At 41.3% G+C, this 20,442-nt stretch overlaps 2 protein-coding genes across 6 annotated transcripts in view; one reads left to right on the top strand and one right to left on the bottom strand.

Annotated features, from left to right (window-relative positions):
* Positions 1 to 20,442, top strand: part of LOC106880368 (rho GTPase-activating protein 7) — a 601,077-nt gene that overhangs the window by 214,225 nt on the left and 366,410 nt on the right. The gene's annotated exons all lie outside the window — the stretch shown is intronic.
* Positions 13,507 to 15,924, bottom strand: LOC149132859 (uncharacterized). The gene is given in 2 exon segments (XM_089361610.1): positions 13,507 to 14,714; positions 14,717 to 15,924. Coding segments are annotated over 2 exon segments (2,136 nt in total). The 5' UTR covers positions 15,777 to 15,924; the 3' UTR covers positions 13,507 to 13,638.

Genomic DNA, 20,442 nt, shown 5'->3' with positions numbered 1-20,442 from the left:
GTATGTGGAGATGAATAACAGTACACTTGCACTTAGTGCTATTATGAAAGACTATTAAATGTGGAGAATATATAGGAGATAGTGGCTCTTCCCAACATCGACACATCAGAGGGAGCAGTTATTCTTACTGGTAGCAGTATGATTGATAAAACAAGAATATGAAGGAAAGGGAAGCTCCTGGACCATAAGCAATCACCACAGAGATGCTTAAGATGATGGAGTGGGATATGGCCTAGTCACCCATGTATTGGGTCATCCCAGAAATAATGTGGTTTTTTCAATTGCATGAACTAAAAATCAGAGGGGGATGAGATAAACTACCTGCATGAACTTGCTATAAAAGCAGGTAATAATTTTACCTTGTCTTTATTAGAAGAGTGCAGTTTGATTTTAACAGTTATTTTTTCAAAGCTATAATGGAAGTGACAAAGGAGCATAATTTGCTTTATGAGCTCAATAAAGACAACAAAACAACAGAAAGTGCGAGAAATAATGCAGTATATGGGGATTAGACAATAAGTGTAAGCCAGTGTCAATGGTGGTTCCAGAGACTCCAAGCCAGAAACTATAGCTTAGAAGACGAGCCTCATCCTGGAAGATCTGTAGAACTCAGCGAGGACATCCTGCAAACCCTGGTGGAACAAAATTCCATTGTAACTGTTGAGGAACTAGCAGAGAAGCTTGGATTTGGACATTCAACCAGTCATCGACACCTGCGTGCCATTGGAAAAGTTGGCAAATTGGGTCAATAGGTTCCTCACAAACTTTCCAAGTCTAATCACATGCAGAGAGTGAATATGTTCTCTTCTTTGCTGTCACATGTCACAAATGAACCTTTTTTGAACCAAATAGTTACTGGTGATGAGAAATGGGTTCTCTCTAAAAATGTCAAGTGCCAAAGACAGTGGGTAGGGAAAGGAGAAACACCGGCACCCCAGGCTAAAGAAGGTCTTCACCCGCATAAAGTGTTGTTATCTGTTTGGTGAGGTGTGAAAGGTTAGTCCACTTTGAACTTTTAAACTCAAACAAAATGATAACAAAGGAGCTCTACTGCAAGCAGCTTGAGCGGCTTAAATCAGTGCTAGAAGAAAAACGACCATCTTTGATTGCAAGACGAAAGGTATTCTTCCATCAGGATAATGCTTGGCCACATACAATGAGGATGACATTCCAAAGGCTGGAACAGTTTGAATGGGAAACGATGCACCACCCACCATATTCGCTGGACATTGCCCCATCTGACTATCATTTATTCTGCAGTCTTCAAAATCATTTGGATGGAAAATATATGAATTCTGTAGATGAGGTCAGAACAGTACTGGAGGAGTATTTTTCATCACGGACACATGAATTTTGGAAGAAGGGTCTTGCAAGTCTACCAGATAGATGGAGGAGCATTGTAGAAAGAGAAAGAGAGTATATTTTAGATTAAAAAAGAACTTTGTTTATCTTAATTTTGAAAAATAAAAGAATTATAAAAAATCTGCATTATTTATGCGATGACCCAATAGTTAATCAGGTTGGACTGGAAGGTGTTAGTCCCAACGACTGGCATAGCAGCATTATAGTCAACTGTTACAAATGTAAAGGGGATGCCTTAGATAGAAGTTAATACAGAGATATCAAGATTGATGAACCAATTCATGAAAGTTAGAGAAAGAGTTATAGCCCAATTAATTAGGAACAGAATTAGGTTAGATGAGATGCAGTTCAGTTTTGCACCACAGAGAAGTACTACTGATGCCCACTGTTTTGTAACACAACTGCAAGAGAAGTATTTACCTAAAAGTAAGCCATTATAATTGGCATTTGTAGACGTGGGGAAAGCCTTTGACTGAGTCCCTCACTCTGTGATCTAGTGATCCCTAAGGAAGCTAAGGTTAGACAACTGTTTTGTGGAAGCCATACAAGCAATGTACAGAATATACTTGATATGTAGAAAAAGGTGTTGATATAAATTCCATATAATGTACTCAGTGCAAGCTATGGATACACAAGAGGTGCAGAGGGATCACAGAAAGGTTAACTGAGGAAGTAGACTTTGCATGTAGCAAATGCACAAAAGCAATAAATACAGAAGAAGTAGTTGATAGTTTCTATTACCAGGCTTTGCAAAAGTTCTGTTGCATCCGTTACAATGCTCTCAATAAAGGACACAATAATAGTTTTGATGCAGTTAGACACATTTTTATTGTTTCAACTTATGTTTAAATATTAATATTAATCAATGTGGCTGCTCTCAACAGTGAGCACATACATGAGGCAGGACCTGAAGGTCGTGCTCACACTGCAGATGAAGTCTTTTCTCATACTGGCCCACACATGGTTGACAGAGGACTTCAGCTTGTTGATGTTGCTGTGCTTGACCTTGCACTCGACAAGCACTCACATGCTGTAGTCAAGGTGGCTGAGGTCAGGTGACTGTGGTGGCCAAAAGTTCTGCAACCAGAAGTTCATGTTTGACCCCAACCACTCTTGCATGGTCTTGGCACTGTCCTGCTGAAAGACATAGTCCACCTTCATTGTGATCTTTCTCACCCAGGGCAGGACTTACATGGACAAAATGTCCCAGTAGTCAGCTGTGGAGAGCCTGTAACTGGCTCTGAATCACACCAGCAGCATCTTCTCACAATTCAAAGCCATGATGCTGAGCATCATCATGAAGGCTGGGTACTTGGTTGTGGACGTGTAGCAGACCTCAGAGACATCCTGGCCAAAGCTGACCATGCAGTCATTCTGTTTGAAGAATTTTTCATTAGGAAAAATGAGAATTCGATTGCCATGACACTTCAAGTCATTGAGGAGGTGATGACAGCACTCCCGATATTGTTCTCACATAGAGGCCTTTCCATGCACCACAAGCTCTTGCCGCCCTCCTTCTTGATGGCCCTGGACATCATGGTCACAGAGATGTTGTTCTTCACAAGAGCAGTCATTTTAAGTTTCAGATCACTTTTGAAGGCCTTTCACTCAGCCAAACAGTTGACTTGAAGTCTGTCTGATTGAGGTTGATCTTTGAGGTCTTTCCCATTCTTGAACCTCTCTGCAACTCTATGGACAGTCATCCAGCTGACAATGGCATCCACTTGGCAATGTCGGACTTGTGGACTGTGTGAAGGAGAGCAGAGATCCTGATTCTTTTCACTTCCATCTAAATACACCTGCACACAATGGAAAAGATGTTTTAATGACACGTGCTGGGAAAGTAGAACTTTAAGTATGTTTGGCAGCACTTTTTTTATCGCACACGTTAACCTCTCGAAAGATCAAAACTAAGTGTAATAGGACTTTTGCAAAGCCTGGTACTTAGGTGACCAAATTACCAATGGAGGAGAATGTTCTGAAAGTATAGTTGCTAGAATAAGGACATGATAGGGTAAGTTCAGAGAACTGTTACCTACATTCATAGCAAAAGGTCTTTCTCTGAATCTGAAAGTTAGATTGTATGATGCTTATGTACAAACAACCATGCTACATGGTAGTGAGATGAGGGCCCCAAATACAAAGGACATATAAATATCAGAAATGAATGAAAATCGTATATGCCGTTGGATGTTCAGTGTCAGTGTGTCTGTTAATGACAAAGTACAAATGTCATTAATATAAGAGAAATTAGATGCAGTGTGCAAGAGAGAAGACTGTGCTGGTGTGGATATGTGATACATATGGATGAGATTAGCTGCACAAAAAAATGTGTTGATTGCTAAATGTGGATGGAAACTGTGGAAGAAGACCCATAAAAATATGGGACAAAATAATAAAGGCTGATCTCAAGGTGTTGAGCCTCATTGAAGAGATAACAAAGGATTGAGATGACTGGCAATTTGCTGTGCTAGAGAAGACCCATTTGACTCAACAAAAATGAAGGCTCTAAAAACATTATGTTTATGTTTTACACACTCACTAGGCTTTTCCCCTACACCCAATCTGTCCTAGCAAGCCTTCCCTACTTGTCATATTCCTAACAGCCATCCCACCACTTTTCTAATTATGGCATTATTCAGCTGCTATAATTATATGAGAACAGAATATGTGCATATTTCATCATCCCTTTGCTAATTAACTCCACCCCACCCCCTGGAACCACTTTCTTTTAAAATTCATCCCTCTTAGTATCATTACCAATCACCCCTTCATCTCCCTCTCCTCTGAGATGCATTGTAGGACCGCTATTACCTTATCTTTAACACCCACTTCTAATCTGTATCACCCTGGCATACCTGCTGTCAATAGCCTCACCTTTCTTTTATCTCTCACTCACTACAGCTACTCTTATAGACCTCTGGCACCAATCTCTATTAGTGTGCATATTTTCTCATGCCACACATCATCTCCATATTTTCTTCTCTCCTCTATTCCTCTGCTGCCACTTATCATCTTCCGGAACCATTCTTATTCTCTCACCTTCATCCATCTCTAACCATTGATCACTCTCCTCTTACACTTTAACAAACTTATCTATCCACCTTTACCAATTCTTTGTCCATATTCTCTCTTATACTCACTTTCTTGTATCTTAAGAGTACACTCTGATACCTTGTAACCACCATCATAGTCTTCTTTCCAATCCCACCCACTTCTGTATAATACTGGGTAGCCATGTATCTCCTCTCTGTAGCAAGATACCTGTCCCTTGCATAGCAAGCACGGGTCTCTTGTTATAGAGGAAATACATGACTACTCCACATCATACTTAAATGTCTCAGCAGCTGACATTGATCTATCATACTTGAGCTTCTCAACATCTGGCATAGAGCCAACTCCTTCTTCACTACAACTCTTTTCAGTCAAGGATTTTCCTCTTTGTCTTGTGAATCATTTGATGACCTCACTAGTGCCTGTATCACAGTAAAAGCACTCAGTACACTCTGTAAATTGGTTGGCATTAGGAAGGGCATCCAGCTATTCTAGCCATTGTAAAACAGAGACTAGAGCTCAATATTGTCCTCTAGCTCGGATCAAAAAAAAGATGTTAAATGATGACAGTAATGATCTTATATACATATGCATGCATGCGCACACACACACACACACACACAGATATATATATAATACAAGCAGAGATACCCAGTGTTGCCCGTGTTACATGCAATTGAAGGATGAGACTTTTCTGTTATATTTTCTGTAAGGAACTGGAATACATATGATTCGAATTTCATCAAAATTGCACATGCGGGTTCTTTCCCTCGTTACACACCCTAAAAAAATTATAATCATGAGACATGTATCCCATACTATTGATCTTTATGCGCATATTCCAAAATTTCAGTCTTCTGGAACCTGTAAAAAAGATTTTGCTCCTGAAAAATGGAGCTCATGGAGCTCTAAAATGTGGGAATGAAGGCCCGTATTGCGGGTGGGTGTGTTAATGTCAACCAGAGAAGTTGAATTGTTAGGAATGTTTTTAACTTGGGTCGTATAGTATACCTGTACATATGTGAGAGTATAGTTTCACTTTAATAGTTTCAGTATGAAATTGAAAGTATTAAAGTGAAAGTATTTGAAATTACAGTAGCGACATGTTATTGTTTCACTTTTGACATGTAATACCGAAATAGTGGAATAGTTTCAGTGTTAAAGTGAAAGTATCTGACATTACAGTAGAGTGATGTTATTGTTTCACTTTTCACACGTAATACTGAATTAGTGGAGGAGATATGATATTGCTGTGGGCTCGAACTATGCAAGAAGTTAAAAATTGTTTTGGCCTAAGACACTACATGGCCCTAAGTAAGGCATGTGTTAATTTGGAATGAAATTGGTTATGTAGTTCTTGAGTTTTATGGATTCACACAGACACACATTCTCATCTTTATATATCTGATATTTATGCGCATATTCGAAAATTCTAGTGTTATAGACCCTGTAAAAAGGATTTTTCTCCTGAAGAATGGAGCTGAAAAATGTGGGAGTTAAGGCCCCTATTGGGGGTGAGTGTGTTAATGTCAACCAGAGAAGTTGAATTGTTGGGAATGTTTTTAACTTGGGTGTAATATGTATTGTTTGAATTTCTGTGAAAAAGGAAATATATGTATGTTCACTGGGTTTGTAAAAGAGAGTAAAGCTACAGGAAACCAAAAGACGAATGATCACGATAATCAGTCGGCTACCCTAGCATAGTCATTACTACTCCCCAATATAGGATTCCTCACCATACAGGTGACAGGCACAGCTGTAAGATGCATTACGGATCTATAGCAATTTGAAGGGCATGACCCAATTGAAATAAGAACGTGTGACGTTTGGAGTAAAGGGAAATGAAAGTGTCGCCTCTGGAGTTTGCAATTGACCACTATACTGATAGGTAAATGGGCAGAAAAAATTTACAATCAATAAATGTCTTAGAACAATAAGTCATTCATCTGGGAAGGCCTTGAAATCAATGTTACCAACTGGGGACTATATGTGACTCAGTGATAATAAAAAGACTGAAAGGAGGTCTGCAACGAAATAATTTTACTCAACACTTTGCATGTGAATCAGTGGAGGCAAAGATGCGTCTCATTTACTTGACAATTTATGCACCACATTGCAGAAATCACAATGTAAGTATATCTGAAAGGATAGTCTTACACCGTTGTACCGTTGAATTACAAATAATGCTCATCTGTTATGTTCGGGTGTCCCTATAGTTTCCAATAGTACAACTGTATTCGTCTTTGCTTAGGAAAAATGACTAAATTGTGGGTGGGAGGTCCCCATGAAGGGGTCTTTGTAACTTCCTAAAAGAAGAAATTTTAGAAACATTACTTTATTTGTGTGTAATATGTATGGTTAAAATTTCATCAATATGAAAAATATATGAATTTTCATGGTGATTATGGTCGTTATGCATAGAATATAATTTCCAAATTTCAGAAAGATCTATTCAGTACTTTTGATGTAGTTTTGGATAAAAAAAACAAATGACTAATGTGTGTGTTTGTGTGCATGTGTATGTGTGTGTGTGTGGGTGTATATATGTATAGATATCTGTATGCATGTATATATGTGCAGATATTACATGTACATCTATATATATACATCTACACATATGTATACATATACATGTATGCATATAGATCTATATCTATACATATACGTGTACATATACATCTATATGTATACATATACATCTCTCTCTCTCTCTCTCTCTCTCTATATATATATATATATATATATATATATATATATATATATATATATACATGTATATGGATACATTTGTGGATATATATATATATATATATATATATATATATATATATATGCATGTATGTATGTATATATGTATTTATGCCTGTATATATGTGAGAGTATAGTTTCACTGTAGTAGATTCAGTATGAAAATGAAACTATTAAAGTGAATATATTTGACAGTGTTTTTGTTTCACTTTTGACACGTAATACTTAAATAGTGGATGAGATATGTTGCTGTGGGCTTGAACTATGCAAGAAGTTAAAAAATTTTTTTGACTAAAACACAACCGGGACCCTAAGTAAGACATGTGTAAAATTTGAATGAAATTGGTTGTGTAGTTCTGGAGTTTTAGGGATTCACACAGACATACATTCTCATTTTTATATATATAGATAGATATACATACGTATTCACACATACATACAGGTTTCTTTGGTATGTTTGTTCCCAACCAACACTTATTTGACACTGCTGGACTGAATGGTACTGCTCAGGTGTCGAAACCAAAATGATACTCATGGGGCAGCTGATGATGAATGTATGTTGGATTGTTGGTATGGCTGTTTTTGCATATATGGAATCGTATTATAACACATCCTTTTGATATAAATATAGTTCAAATTTACACAAAATAAAAGACGAAGACATGTGTAGGAACAACAAGCAGGTGTATTAGTTTAACGCTCAAAAAGAATGGAAAAGTTTTTTACATTTCGAGACTATGCTCTTTGACAAAAGGGATTAAGAGGAAAAAAATGGAGGAAGAATGAAAAAGAATATCATCATCATCATCATCATTTAAACGTCCACTTTCTATGCTAGCATGGGTTGGATGATTTGATTGAGGACTGGCAAACTGAATGCCTGCACCAGGCTCCAATCTGATCTGGCAGAGTTTCTACAGCTGGATGTCCTTCCTAACGCCAACCACTCCGAGAGTGTAGTGGGTGCTTTTACGTTCCACAGGTATGAGGGCCAGTCTGGCGGTACTAGCAACGGTCATGCTCAAATGGTGTTTTCTAGGTGCTACCTGCACAGGAGTCAGTCCAATGGCACTGGCAATGACCTCGCTCAAAATATTTTGTTCACGTGCCACCAGCACAAGTGCCAGTAAGGTGACACTAGTAACAATCACGCTCAAATGGTGCGTTTTACATGCCACCACATGGAAGCCAGACAGGTGCTCTGGCAGAGATCCCGCTCAGATGGTGCTGTTAGTGCTCCACTGGCATAGGTGTCAGTCATCGAATTTGGTTCAGTTTCAATTTCACTTGCCCCAACAGGTCTTCACAAGCAGAGTTTAGTGTCCAATGAAGGAAGGTTGGCATGGGTGCCAGTCGTTGAATTTGGTTCAATTTCGATTTCACTTGCCTCAATAGATCTTTGCAAGCAGGGTTTTGTGTCCAAAGAAGGAAAGGTACGCATAAGTGGGCTGGCTACACCCCTGGTAAAGGCCACGAGTTATGGTCTCACTTGTCTTGTCGGGTTGTCTCACGCACAGCATATTTCCAAAGGTCTCGGTCACTAGTCATTGCCTCAGTGAAGCCTAATGTTCAAAGGTTGTGCTTCACCACTACATCCCAGGTCTTCCTGGGCCTACCTCTAAGCTGTGGCACTTTTACACACAGCTATCCTCATCCATTCTCGCCAAATGACCATACCAGCGCAATTGTCTCTCTTGCACACCACAACTGATGCTTCTTAGGTCCAACTTTTCTCTCAAGGTACTTACTCTCTGTCGAGTATGCACACTGACATTACACATCCATCGGAGCATACTGGCTTCACTCCTTGCGAGCTTACGTATGTCCTCAGCAGTCACGGCCCATGTTTCACTGCCATGTAGCATGGCTGTTCGTACACATGCGTCATACAGCCTGCCTTTTACTCTGAGTGAGAGGCCCTTTGTTGCCAGCAGAGGTAAGAGCTCTCTGAACTTTGCCCAAGCTATTCTTATTCTAACAGCTACACTTTCAGCAACCCTCCCCTGCTACTGACTTGGTCACCTAGGTCAGGCGTTTTCAAACGTTTTGACTTGCGGACCCCTTTATATTTCAGGCTTTACCCCCTTATAAACGCTTATGAAATTTATACATAAATATTTGCTTAAAATAACATATATTTTTACATTTATTTATTTAACAGTATTTAACAAATAGGCTTATTGTCAATTAAAAAATTTCGATTAAAAAACATATATAAAATCAAATTGCCCATAAAAAGTATTTGCTGTCCACGGACCCCCTGTCTTGTCCTTGCGGACCACAGTTTGAAAACCCCTGACCTAGGTAACGGAAGCTATCAACTACTTCTGGTTTTTCTCCCTGGAACGTGGCAGAAGTTATTCTCTGCACATTTTCAGTGTTTATTGCTCCTAAGTATCTGCCACATACAAAAACTATCTTCCTAACCACTTATGTGTCCATAGCTTACACTGGGTACATCTTATAGAGTTTCTACCTACGCCTTTTCTACAGATCGAGCAAGGCCATCTACCTGAAGGAGTTTGTGGTTTGTCTCCCTTCCTACTTATTAGGACTTTGGTTTTAGCTAGGTTGACTCTAAGGCCCTTCGATTCTAATCCTTGCTTCCACACCTGAAACTTCTCCTCTAATTCTGATAGTGACTCAGCAATTAGAGGAAGGTCATCAGCATAGAGGAACTCCCAGGGGCAACCTGTCTTGAATTCTTCTGTTATTGCCTGGAGGACTATGATAAATTGGAGGGGGCTAAAGACTAAACCTTGGTGGATCCCTACCTCTAACTGGAATTCTTCACTGTACTCTTTGCAACCCTCACCTTACTGACGGTATCCTTGTACATGGCTTGCACAGCTGTCACTAACCACTCATCTATCCCTAGTTTCCTCATTGACTACCAGATATAGGATCGGGGGACCCTGTCAAAGGCTTTCTCCATGTCAACGAAAGCCAGGTACAGAGATTTATCTTTGGCTAGGTATTTCTCCTGCAGCTATCTTAAATCAGTGGTGCTTTTCCCTGGTATGAACCCAAACTGCATCTCATCTAAACTGACTCTCTCCCTAATTAGTTGGGCTATGACCCTCTACATGACCTTCATTACCTGATCCAACAACTTGATACCTCTGTAATTATTTGTGTCTAAAGTGTCATCTTTACCTCTGTAGCAGTTAACTATGGTGGTGCTACACCAATCATTGGGTATGACTCCTTTGTGTATCACCTGGTTAACAGAGAGAGAAAAAATGTGCAGAGTTTATAGGTCCAACATGACCCTTTTTTTTAAGTGAGGGGGAGTGAATTAAGTGGGGAGGGTGGTGGAGGCAGTGGAAGGCTGGGAGGAGAGAGGAGGAAGTGGTGTATAGGAGGGTTGGAGTAATGGAAGGGTGGGAGTGCGGATGGGGGAGTGGATCGAGGAGGGAGGGGTGGATTGAGAAGGGGGGAGTGGATTGAGGAGGGAGGGGGTGGGTGTAATGGCATCGGATGGGACAGGATGGGAGTATGAGTGGAGTTTAGTGCAAGCAAGAAAGTTGTGGAGAAGGTGGTTTAGGTGGAGGATAATGTGTATGGTGCAGGAGCTGGCTAAGCAGAAGACTGCACTATGTTTCGCTGTCTGTTTTGGCAGGATTTTTATAGCTGGATGCCCTTCCTAACACCAACCACATGCTTTTATGTGTATATATGTGTAGATTAATGCATGTGTGTGTGTGTGTGTAGACGGCTATTCTGGTAAATGTATATGTGCAGATTTATGTGTTAGTCATGTGTGTATGTGAAAATGCATATATGTATGTGTGTGTATAATATGTGGCATGTGTATGTGCACACACACTCTCACCATCACTACTTCTCTCCCTTTTGCTTGTTCTTGAAGTTTTGTTGGGATTAAGACAAAGTGTAATTTATTGAGCAATAAATATCTGATTCACAATATATATGCAAAAACTCACCACCTAATAGCATGTGTTTGCAAACATCTTCTTTTCAGATACTTAAATCAATACCCCAATTTTTCCCTCACTCTTTTAAAGTCCACATCCTTAAGGTTGCCATGATCAATGTTGACCCAATGGAAAACCTGTCTGGTAAAATTTTCAAAATGCTATAGCAAGAGACATTTAAATGTGTGCAATTTGCAAGAGGTAAGTTGAGGAGAACCCCTACTAGACTTCTCATGGGCATGGAGCAAAGGTACAAATCTGGATAAGTAGCGGTGACAGAGTGGGTGGTGCAGGTATACTTTTGGCAGAGAAATTGATTGAGGTAGTTAGAATATGTGATAGAATTGCTAAGCTGTGACTAGTGTTAGATTATACAACAGTTACATTTGTCTTAGCATATGCTTCTCTAGCTAGACTAGCAGATGAACAGGACTGTTTCTATAGAGCCACTCTGCAGATGACCACGATAATAATAGCCAACAATGACCCTATTTTCATGGCTGGTAATTTTAACTGACATGCTAGCAGCAGTCCAATGGATTTTGTGATGTACATAGAGGTAATGGCTTTAATTCTAGAAATGAGAAGGGAAAAAGACTGAAGTTCTACGCTGCAAATGATCTGCAAGACTAACTTAAGAAAACTTACCAGCCACCTAATCACCTATTAATCTGGTGAGCACAATCTAGATTGAACTACATCCCCAACAGTAAAAAAAGGATATACTGATGCTTATGAATGCAAAGTCCTTTCTTGGTGAAGAATGTACCAAGATAAGGAGTAGGGACACAAACTGAACTGGAAATGAAAGGTATGAAAATATAAAGACATTCAAATTGAAGCATTTGGTGAGAATTAGAACTAGACAATGGGGTAACAGAAAACTATACCAAGTGGCTAGAAGAGAAGCTAGGAGACACATCCATTTTGCAAAGGAAAAAGTAGAAAGGAAGAGGTTTACTAATGTTCTATGGCATGAGATATTCCTGATCACAAAACAGTATATCAGAGGAAATCAAGACGTGTGAGATAAGTGTGTATGAAAGGATAATAGTACACTTGCACTTAGCGATGTTGAAAAGAAAGAGGCATGGAAGTACTATTCTGGAAGGCTACTGTCTGTGGATAATGAATGGGAGAGTCTTCCAAATGTGAGCTACTGGTGTAGCAGCATCACTGTCAATTGTTACAATAGTTAGAAGTACTACTGTTGCTGTCTTTCTAGTACAGCAACTGCAGGAGAAGCATATAGCCAAAAATAAACCACTACACTTGACATTCATCAATCTCAATGATGTCTTCAACATTTCAGTATCATCTGGGCATTGTAAATTTGGGGTGTGCAAAATTTTTGTTTGGAACACATTTCAAAATTTTGTTTAGTTACCTCATTCATTTCATCAACCAGTGCAACATAATAGTGCAGTTTTTCTTCTCTGCAGAATGCAGATTACCAATCCACACCCTTGCACTTGAAGGGTCTGTTGCCTGTGATTTTATTTTCCATCCAAAGTAGAACATATTCAGGCAGTCAACTTGTATATTCAGTGTCAAACTTGTGACCTCCTTTTGAGTTTAAGTGCTACTACACATACCAATGTACATAGGATAGTGGAATTAATTGAAATATGTTCCACCTAACCCATTTATCATGTTTCAACTAATAATAACAAGATCAACATATGCAGTGTACACAACACAAATTAGAACAAGTAAATTATTTGCAGCCTTTGCTGATTATTTTCCATCAAACAATCAACAAATAAATGCATTAATTCTTGACCAGAGTATTTATGAAACATGAAAATTTCTAACGTGAAAATTTTTGTGTACTTAAAATGTTCTGCATCAACATCTTTACCAATATAATTGAAAAGTAGTATAAGAGGCCCTTGTAAGATAGCCACACAGTCCTCACTAGGTCTTTTGTTTCTGCGAAAAAGGAAGTATTTCAAATTACCCTGTGTTTTAACTAATTCCACCTTTCCCAGTGTAAATGTCATTTATAAATTTCTACAATTTTTTCCCCTATAAACAGGTTTCTAACAAAGAAGCAAAACATTATTCTTGGAATCTGGATTACTAGTGCATGTGGAACTGTCGAAAAATCTAAGATAATTTTACTTTAACAGACTGTATTCGAGAAGTGCGTGTTATCTAGTCACCCCATTTTTTTTTTTTTGTTACCTGAAAATAAATGCTTTCTGGTTTGTCACTGTGGTGTATGCGTGCGAGTAGATGTAATCGCCTTACCTTGGTTTTCCTTTCGTCGACTGCGAGTCTGTCTTGCGGTATCCAATCCTTGAAGCTTGCCCCGACCCAAAGAACACCAGGAATAGCAGCTGCTTCTCCCAAACCTAGACCATCGCTTAACACGTCTTGTCCTGACCACAACCCTGTTCGAAAAGGGCACGAATCCCGATCGAGGCTCCCTCTGCCCTTTTTCCCCTTTCGGTCAACTCGCCCTTCCGGTCAGCCTCCCCAGACACTGACGTCATACCACACGCCACCCTGATCTTAAAGATCACGTTCACCCCTACTCCAATTCGAAGTCCGCCACCCAACCGGGCGGGCGCCTTACACGTCGAGATCTTCTCAAGCTAGGTGGCTCGTTTCCATTGCACTCATCATCCGACGAAGTGACTATCCTGCGCAGGGCCAGCACGTAACACGGCATTCCATCCACAGATACATTGTTTCTGGAATTGACCGCTGTCACTGTTCCCCTGCCCCATTGTGATGTGCAGCATGCCTTCGGCGGCTTGACCCAAACTTCCTCCCCTACTTTCACGCCGGCGGGTCCCTTCTCTTCCTCGCAGAACTCTGGCATCTTACTGGGATGCCTCCATTCATATTTGAACACCGCTCTGTGCGGCACAGACTCTTCCGCTTGTCCGGATCGGGGAGACATGTTGTACCAGTAGACCGCTTCCAGGGGCGAAATGTGCCCCCTTTTCAGCCATGGCCTTGATCGTCCGATGGTGCCTCTCAACGATTCCGTTGCCACTCGGCCTATACGCCGCACCTTCCACCGGTCAAGCATCTCTCCCAACACTTCCAAACGAAACGCCGCCCCGTTGTCCATTAGCAATTCTTCCACAGGACCCCTCTCCAAGAATATCCCGTTCAGAATGCAGGCAATCTCATCGGCAATGCTTGTCCTCAGCTCCCTCCAAATGGCCAGCCGGCCTGGCCCGCAGTCGACCATGCTGAGATACATTTCCTGACGGTAGTGCGTCACATCCACAGCCAGTCTCCTCCAGTTGCGCTCTACTGAGAGGTTCCCCTGCTCATGCCCACCCGGGGCGGGGTCAATGGACTGGCATCTGTCACATTTCGCAACCACTTTCTTGACGTTTCTCCTAGTGACGTCAGCATCAACCATTTTCGCCAGATACAGGGTCCTATCCACCCCCAAGTGGTGCATAACATGTAGCTCCTTCAGTTCGGAGTCACCGAGCCGACACGCTGCCGCTATCCCTTTCCTTGCTTCCTCCAGCCACGCCCTTTTCACCCTGGTCAGTGCGTCCGCCCTGTTTCTTTCCGAAGGCACGAAAACCACGTTCAGCTTCAGTCCGAACTCGGCGATCAGCTCTCCCAGAACTCCTAGGGGCGTTTCACCAACATCTCCGCGGCACCTTTCGTCCAGACTCTCTTCTCGCTGGTAATTACTGTTCCTACCCAGCCGACCACGGTGGCCGAATCCGTCCGGATCTCGATCGAGTGCAGCCCCCATCTCAGGGCCAAGTTCACCCCTTTCAGCACTGCATCTAGTTCGCCGACATTGATGTGGTTGAAGTCGTCCGCTTTCCGTAGCCAGGCCGCATCCTCCACCTCAGCACCTTCGATCTCCAACACAACCCCTATTGCTATACTGCTACCATCACACCAAACCGTCCCGCACTCCGTCTTGGGCACATACCAGTTTCCTCTGACCGGGTCTTCCGCTCTCGTTCTCTCCAGGATTTCCCACATCATCGCCACCGTCGCCTCTCCCACCTTGTCACTCCAACTCTCCCCCTCTGCTCGTCTCTTGATGTAACTACATGCAATGCGCAACCAACCAGCGATCGGGTAGTGTCCAATCAGCTTCCCACAAACTGAGAACAACTCTCTCCTGCTGACATTGGAACTCAGCTCTGGGATCTCGTTTCTTCTCCGGAACACCAGCTCGCCCGATCTGTCTTTTTGTAGCTTCAGCCCCAGCGCAGCTCCCCCCACCATCGACTCAGGCGGCTTTGCAATCAGCCCGAACCTCTCCAGGTGTCTCACTACTTCGGTGGCTGGCACTACAGTCTCGTCAACCAAAATGTCGTCGATGTAGGAACTGGTGGCCTTCCTTATCCTCTCCTCTTTCCCTAGGATGAACTTGAGCACCATCGCCATAATTTTCGGAGCGGAATTCAGCCCGAAACCCAGCCTGGTTAAACAGTACGTCCGGCCCTTGTACCGCACCAGCTGGTATCGCCACAGCTTGTCACTCACACAGAGCTGCAAATATGCCGACTTCAAGTCGATGATCGTCACTGCCTTGGTCAACTGTCTCCACACATGTAACGTCTTACCGCAAACGTCCATTACCTCGCCTCCCGTGTGGCACGATTTATAGTCGTTCAGTTCCCTAAAGTCCAGCACCGGTCTGACTTTTCCTTTTGTCGGCTGCACCACCGCCATCAGAGGCAGCACTCCACTCACCACCTCCTCTTTCCACGGGACAAGGACTCCTTCCTTGATCCATCTCTCTACCTCCTCGTCGAACTCGACACCGGCGTGACCTTTCAACGTATGCTGGTAGCAGCTCACCCTGTTCTTTAGTAGTGGGGGCTCGTCCTTCTATCGCCACTCTATTGTCCACCTCCGACCATCAAACGCCGCCTGAAAATCTTTGTCTTCGATGGTGTAAGCAGCGCTGTCCCCGACGGGGCTCTGCTCTCCCTGGCGGTCCCGACTCACGGCGCACGATGCCCCCACGCTTCCGAATGTGACCTCATCTCCTGCAATCTTAACGCCACCAAGACGGTTGATGGCGTCCATCCCCAACACGACATCAACCCCGTCTATCACATAGTCGATCACGATCACCCGTAGCCTCAGCGCTGCGCTCGGTAACGCTATCTCCAGACTAGAGCTGCCCCTGCAACGGATCTCTCTACCGTCGACCGCCCGGACGCTACTCGTCCCATCCCATTTCTTCGCCACCCTTGGCGTCATGAGGGTAGTCGTGCAACCCGTGTCCACGAGGGTTGAACTTCTTCCCCTCGACCTCGACTTCGACCACGGGCAGTGCCTCCACAAGCGCCTCTACTTGGTTGCGGGGAAAGTTTTAGAGGCAGCAACTTCCCCACGGTCGTTTCCCTGGTCGAAATCATGGGCGATGTGCCCAGTCTTCCTGCATCGATAGCAGACAGGCCCCGTTCGAAAAGGGCACGAATCCCGATCGAGGCTCCCTCTGCCCTTTTTCCCCTTTCGGTCAACTCGCCCTTCCGGTCAGCCTCCCCAGACACTGACGTCATACCACAGTCACTGATATAACCAAGTGTGCGCACACGTGTGCATTAATAGTATGTATGGTGTCAAAATGTTTCCATATACAAGTAGAGGCTACATTAAGTGACTATAGCATGGTGTAGTAGTAGTGATGGTGGTGATCCTCGTCGTCTTGAGTACCTAGAAGGAGGACAATGTTAATTCTGTTTTATCTGTATTTGTCTATTGTGTTCCTTTTTTCTTTCTTTATTTCCTTCCCAAACTAAGTGTTCTGTTCATGTTACTTATAATAATGACTCGTCACATCTCGTTCCACACTGATCACACAACCACCAGCACCACTACATTCCGCACTGCCATCAATACTATTACTATTTTTAACACTGCTGTATCCACCCGTTCACCCTAATCTCCAAAAACTACATCGACTCCTTTCCCCTTCCTGTTTCTTCTTTGAAAGTAATTGTTGCCTCTTGCCGGCGGTCCTGTCCGTCCCTATCTGGTCACACACACTCTCTCTTTTTCTCATACATTTTCTTATGCTCACCAAGTCATTTGGCTTGTCTATCACTATTGTTTTCCTATATTTGTGTTTCAGTGTGTGTGTTGGTGGGTAAGGACAAGAAAGAAAAAAAACGTAAGATAAAAAACGTCAACAGCCGACTAGTGTGAACGAACACATTTATACTTACACACACACAGACGTAAATATTGACACGCACATGTTCACAAGTACAAACACTGACACTACTACCACGTTACACACTCAAATGCATTTAGTCCAAAATACTGAAACCCATACACACATACTCTATCACACTCATCACCACACATATACATAGCTTTACACTTACACATACAGTTTGTCTTTTACATAATGTGAAAGAAATGGTCAGTTAATGCGGTCGATGTCCGATGTTGTTCACCTCATTAGACTCAACGATGACCAACTTATGTTTTTACCTGGATAAATCATGGTTCATTCTCTGTCCCAATACGTCTGTAAGTAGAAAAATTAAGGTAAGTCTGATGTAAACCTTAGAAAAGACACACAGTACAACTGTGACATATTTGCTTCATACGAACCTGCTAGAAATAGCAGTCAAATCTTCAAATTACACTGCTAGCGTCTTTGAAAATATAGGCATCGTGTAGTCTTAGATACACGATGCCCAAAAAGACGGACAGGTTGGTCAAGCCTGGAATATCCTTTGATCTTGAGTTTGCTCCATTACGATTGACCTGTAGCTTCACAACAACGGGCATTCACAATGCCGTTGTTTAACTTGCTGAAAACAATAGTTAAATCCGCTATTGTGCACAACACATCCTGTTGTCTTAAACAGAAGGACTCGTTGATAATGTAGTCCTAAATACACTTTTATTACTTTCAGTCATTGGCGTGCAGCCATACTAGGGTACCGCTTTCAAAGGTTTTAATCGTTTATATCGACACCAGTTCTCTAAACTGGCTTGAGTTTTTATTGAATAATATATACGTGGTACAGGTGGTCACAATTGAAACGCTTAGGTCTGCTCGATTAGAATTGATTTCAAGCAACCTACATGGGTTAAACGGTTTAACTAACCCCTACATGTACACATGCAACATGCACCCTACACATGTATAGTAAATTGTGAACGTTTAAACTATTTTTACAAGTTCTCATGGAGTATAGGTATGAACACCACAAATTCTCAATTTCCTAGACTCATGAATTTGTGTGTGAACACACTCATACGTATACGTACGCATCCTTCTGGGATCGTTAAAATAGATGTCATATACTGGGACCAATATAATCAACTGACCCCTTTCCGTGGCCTTGTAAAAAAAAAAAAAAGCCGTCGTCCTGTCTGAATTTTCAACCATGAATGTTAATTCGATCAACTAGACTTCCACACTCCTTGAATTAGCGGGTAAACAAAGTATTACCATAGTCACGCATACCCTTAATATAATTCTCAAATGGAATCACCTGTATAAGGTTGCACCTGTGAATTACGGGTCCAATCCATCAGATGAACTTCTAGACAGTTTCGGTTCCCCCAATTTCCTTCACAAGCATTTGTTTGACACTTGTAGTATGGCCGGATGGTTTAAGAAGTTCGTTTCGCAATCAGTGGGTCCTGATTTCGATTCTCTTAAATATTGGCTACGTTGTGGTCTTGTACTTAGAATCGTTTTTTTAACATATTTTGTGTTTTGTTACTCCTTGGTGCTCTTTGAATGATTCTTGTTACGAGTGTGTGATTGTCTTTTTTTTTTTACGAAGTTTACATTATAAAAGCCACGAAAAGAAACTGAAAGACCAAAACAAAAAGGCGAACTGAAAGAAAACAAGGAATAAAGAAGGAACGAAGGGAGAAAGAAAAAATAGCAATTATGAAAAATTAAACAGAAGTATTAGCGGACTCATTATTAAATTAGTTTTGTTGTTTACAGACCATAAATTATTCTGAGTAAGAAAACCGTTTAGACTTCTCAAATGTAAAACGTAAAGAAAGAAGCAGAAAATGGTATTTTGTAAACTAACTACCAAAGATAAAAAAAAGTAATAATGTAAATAAAAAAAAGGTAAAAATCTGGAGAAACTTAGCAGAGCTCGTAACCAGAAATATACGCAAAAGCATTGTTGAATACAAAATATTTGGTGAAGTAGAGGTACAAGCATGGCTGTGTAGCAAGAAGTTACCTTCTCAACTATATAGCTCCGGGTCCAGTCCCAGTGTGTAGCATCTTGGGCATGTGTCTTGTACTATAGCCCCAAACTGCCCAAAGGCCTTGTGAGTAGATTTGGTAGATGGAAACTAAAAGAAGCTGGTTGTGGTGTGTATATATTTCGAGACGGTACTTTTTTTCTTGCCAAATAAACACACGCACTATCGTTTATTATTGTTCTTATTTTATCTTACGTCAATTGTCTGGAAACACCTGTGACCTCTTCAGCGACTCTTCCATCCCACGTGTCTCCTCCTGCTCTGTTTACTCCTTCCTGTCTCTCTCTCTGTCTCTCTCTCTCTCTCTCTCTCTCTCTATATATATATATATATATATATATATACACACACATACACGCACGCACACACACACACGTTTTTTTTTTTTGTCTAATACCACAACCACTTGACAACTGCTGTTGGTTTATGTCTCCCATAACTTAGCAGTTCAGCAAAAGAAAATAAGTAGAATAAGTACTAGGCTTTCAAAAAATAAGCACTAGAGTTGATTTGTTCAATTAAACCCTTTAAGGCAGTACCCCAGCATGGCTACAGTCCAAGGACAGAGACAAAATATAAAAGATAAACGAAATTACTAAAGTGTTTTTAGAAATTTCATTGATATAGGCTCAACCTAGTGGTTAACAAGTTCTCTTCTGAGATTCTGTCACACTATGAAGCATCTTGAGACATAGTTCTGGGTCAACTCAAACTTTATGAGCGAAACTGATAGATGGAAAGTGTTGAATTCCATTAGATGGACCCTTCTGTGTTATTCAAAGGACCATCGTTTTTACATATTGTGTCATATACACTTAACAAAATAGTACTAAATATGAAAGTGTAACACTGACACATTAAGGTTTCATGTGTGTGTGTGATATATTCTGCCACATATTCCTTTAATGAATAGGGAGTCCAGTTGATCGTCTTTGAAACCAACAAAGAAAGGATCCCTCATCGTTTGGAAATTGGGGCTTATAATTCCATTTACATCTAGGAATATTAAATTGGTGAATGGAAATAGTCATAGGTAAAAATGTCACATTACATTTAAATTTCATTTATATAATACTTTTGCATGTATATGAAATAAATCAAGTTTTATGTTAGATAAAACAATGTAGTGAAA

Source organism: Octopus bimaculoides, chromosome 13 (assembly GCF_046866305.1).
Source record: "Octopus bimaculoides isolate indiv1 chromosome 13, ASM4686630v1, whole genome shotgun sequence".
Lineage (NCBI taxonomy): Eukaryota > Metazoa > Mollusca > Cephalopoda > Octopoda > Octopodidae > Octopus > Octopus bimaculoides.
Note: the sequence above shows the minus strand (reverse complement) of the source record. Positions and strands in the feature narration are given on the sequence as shown.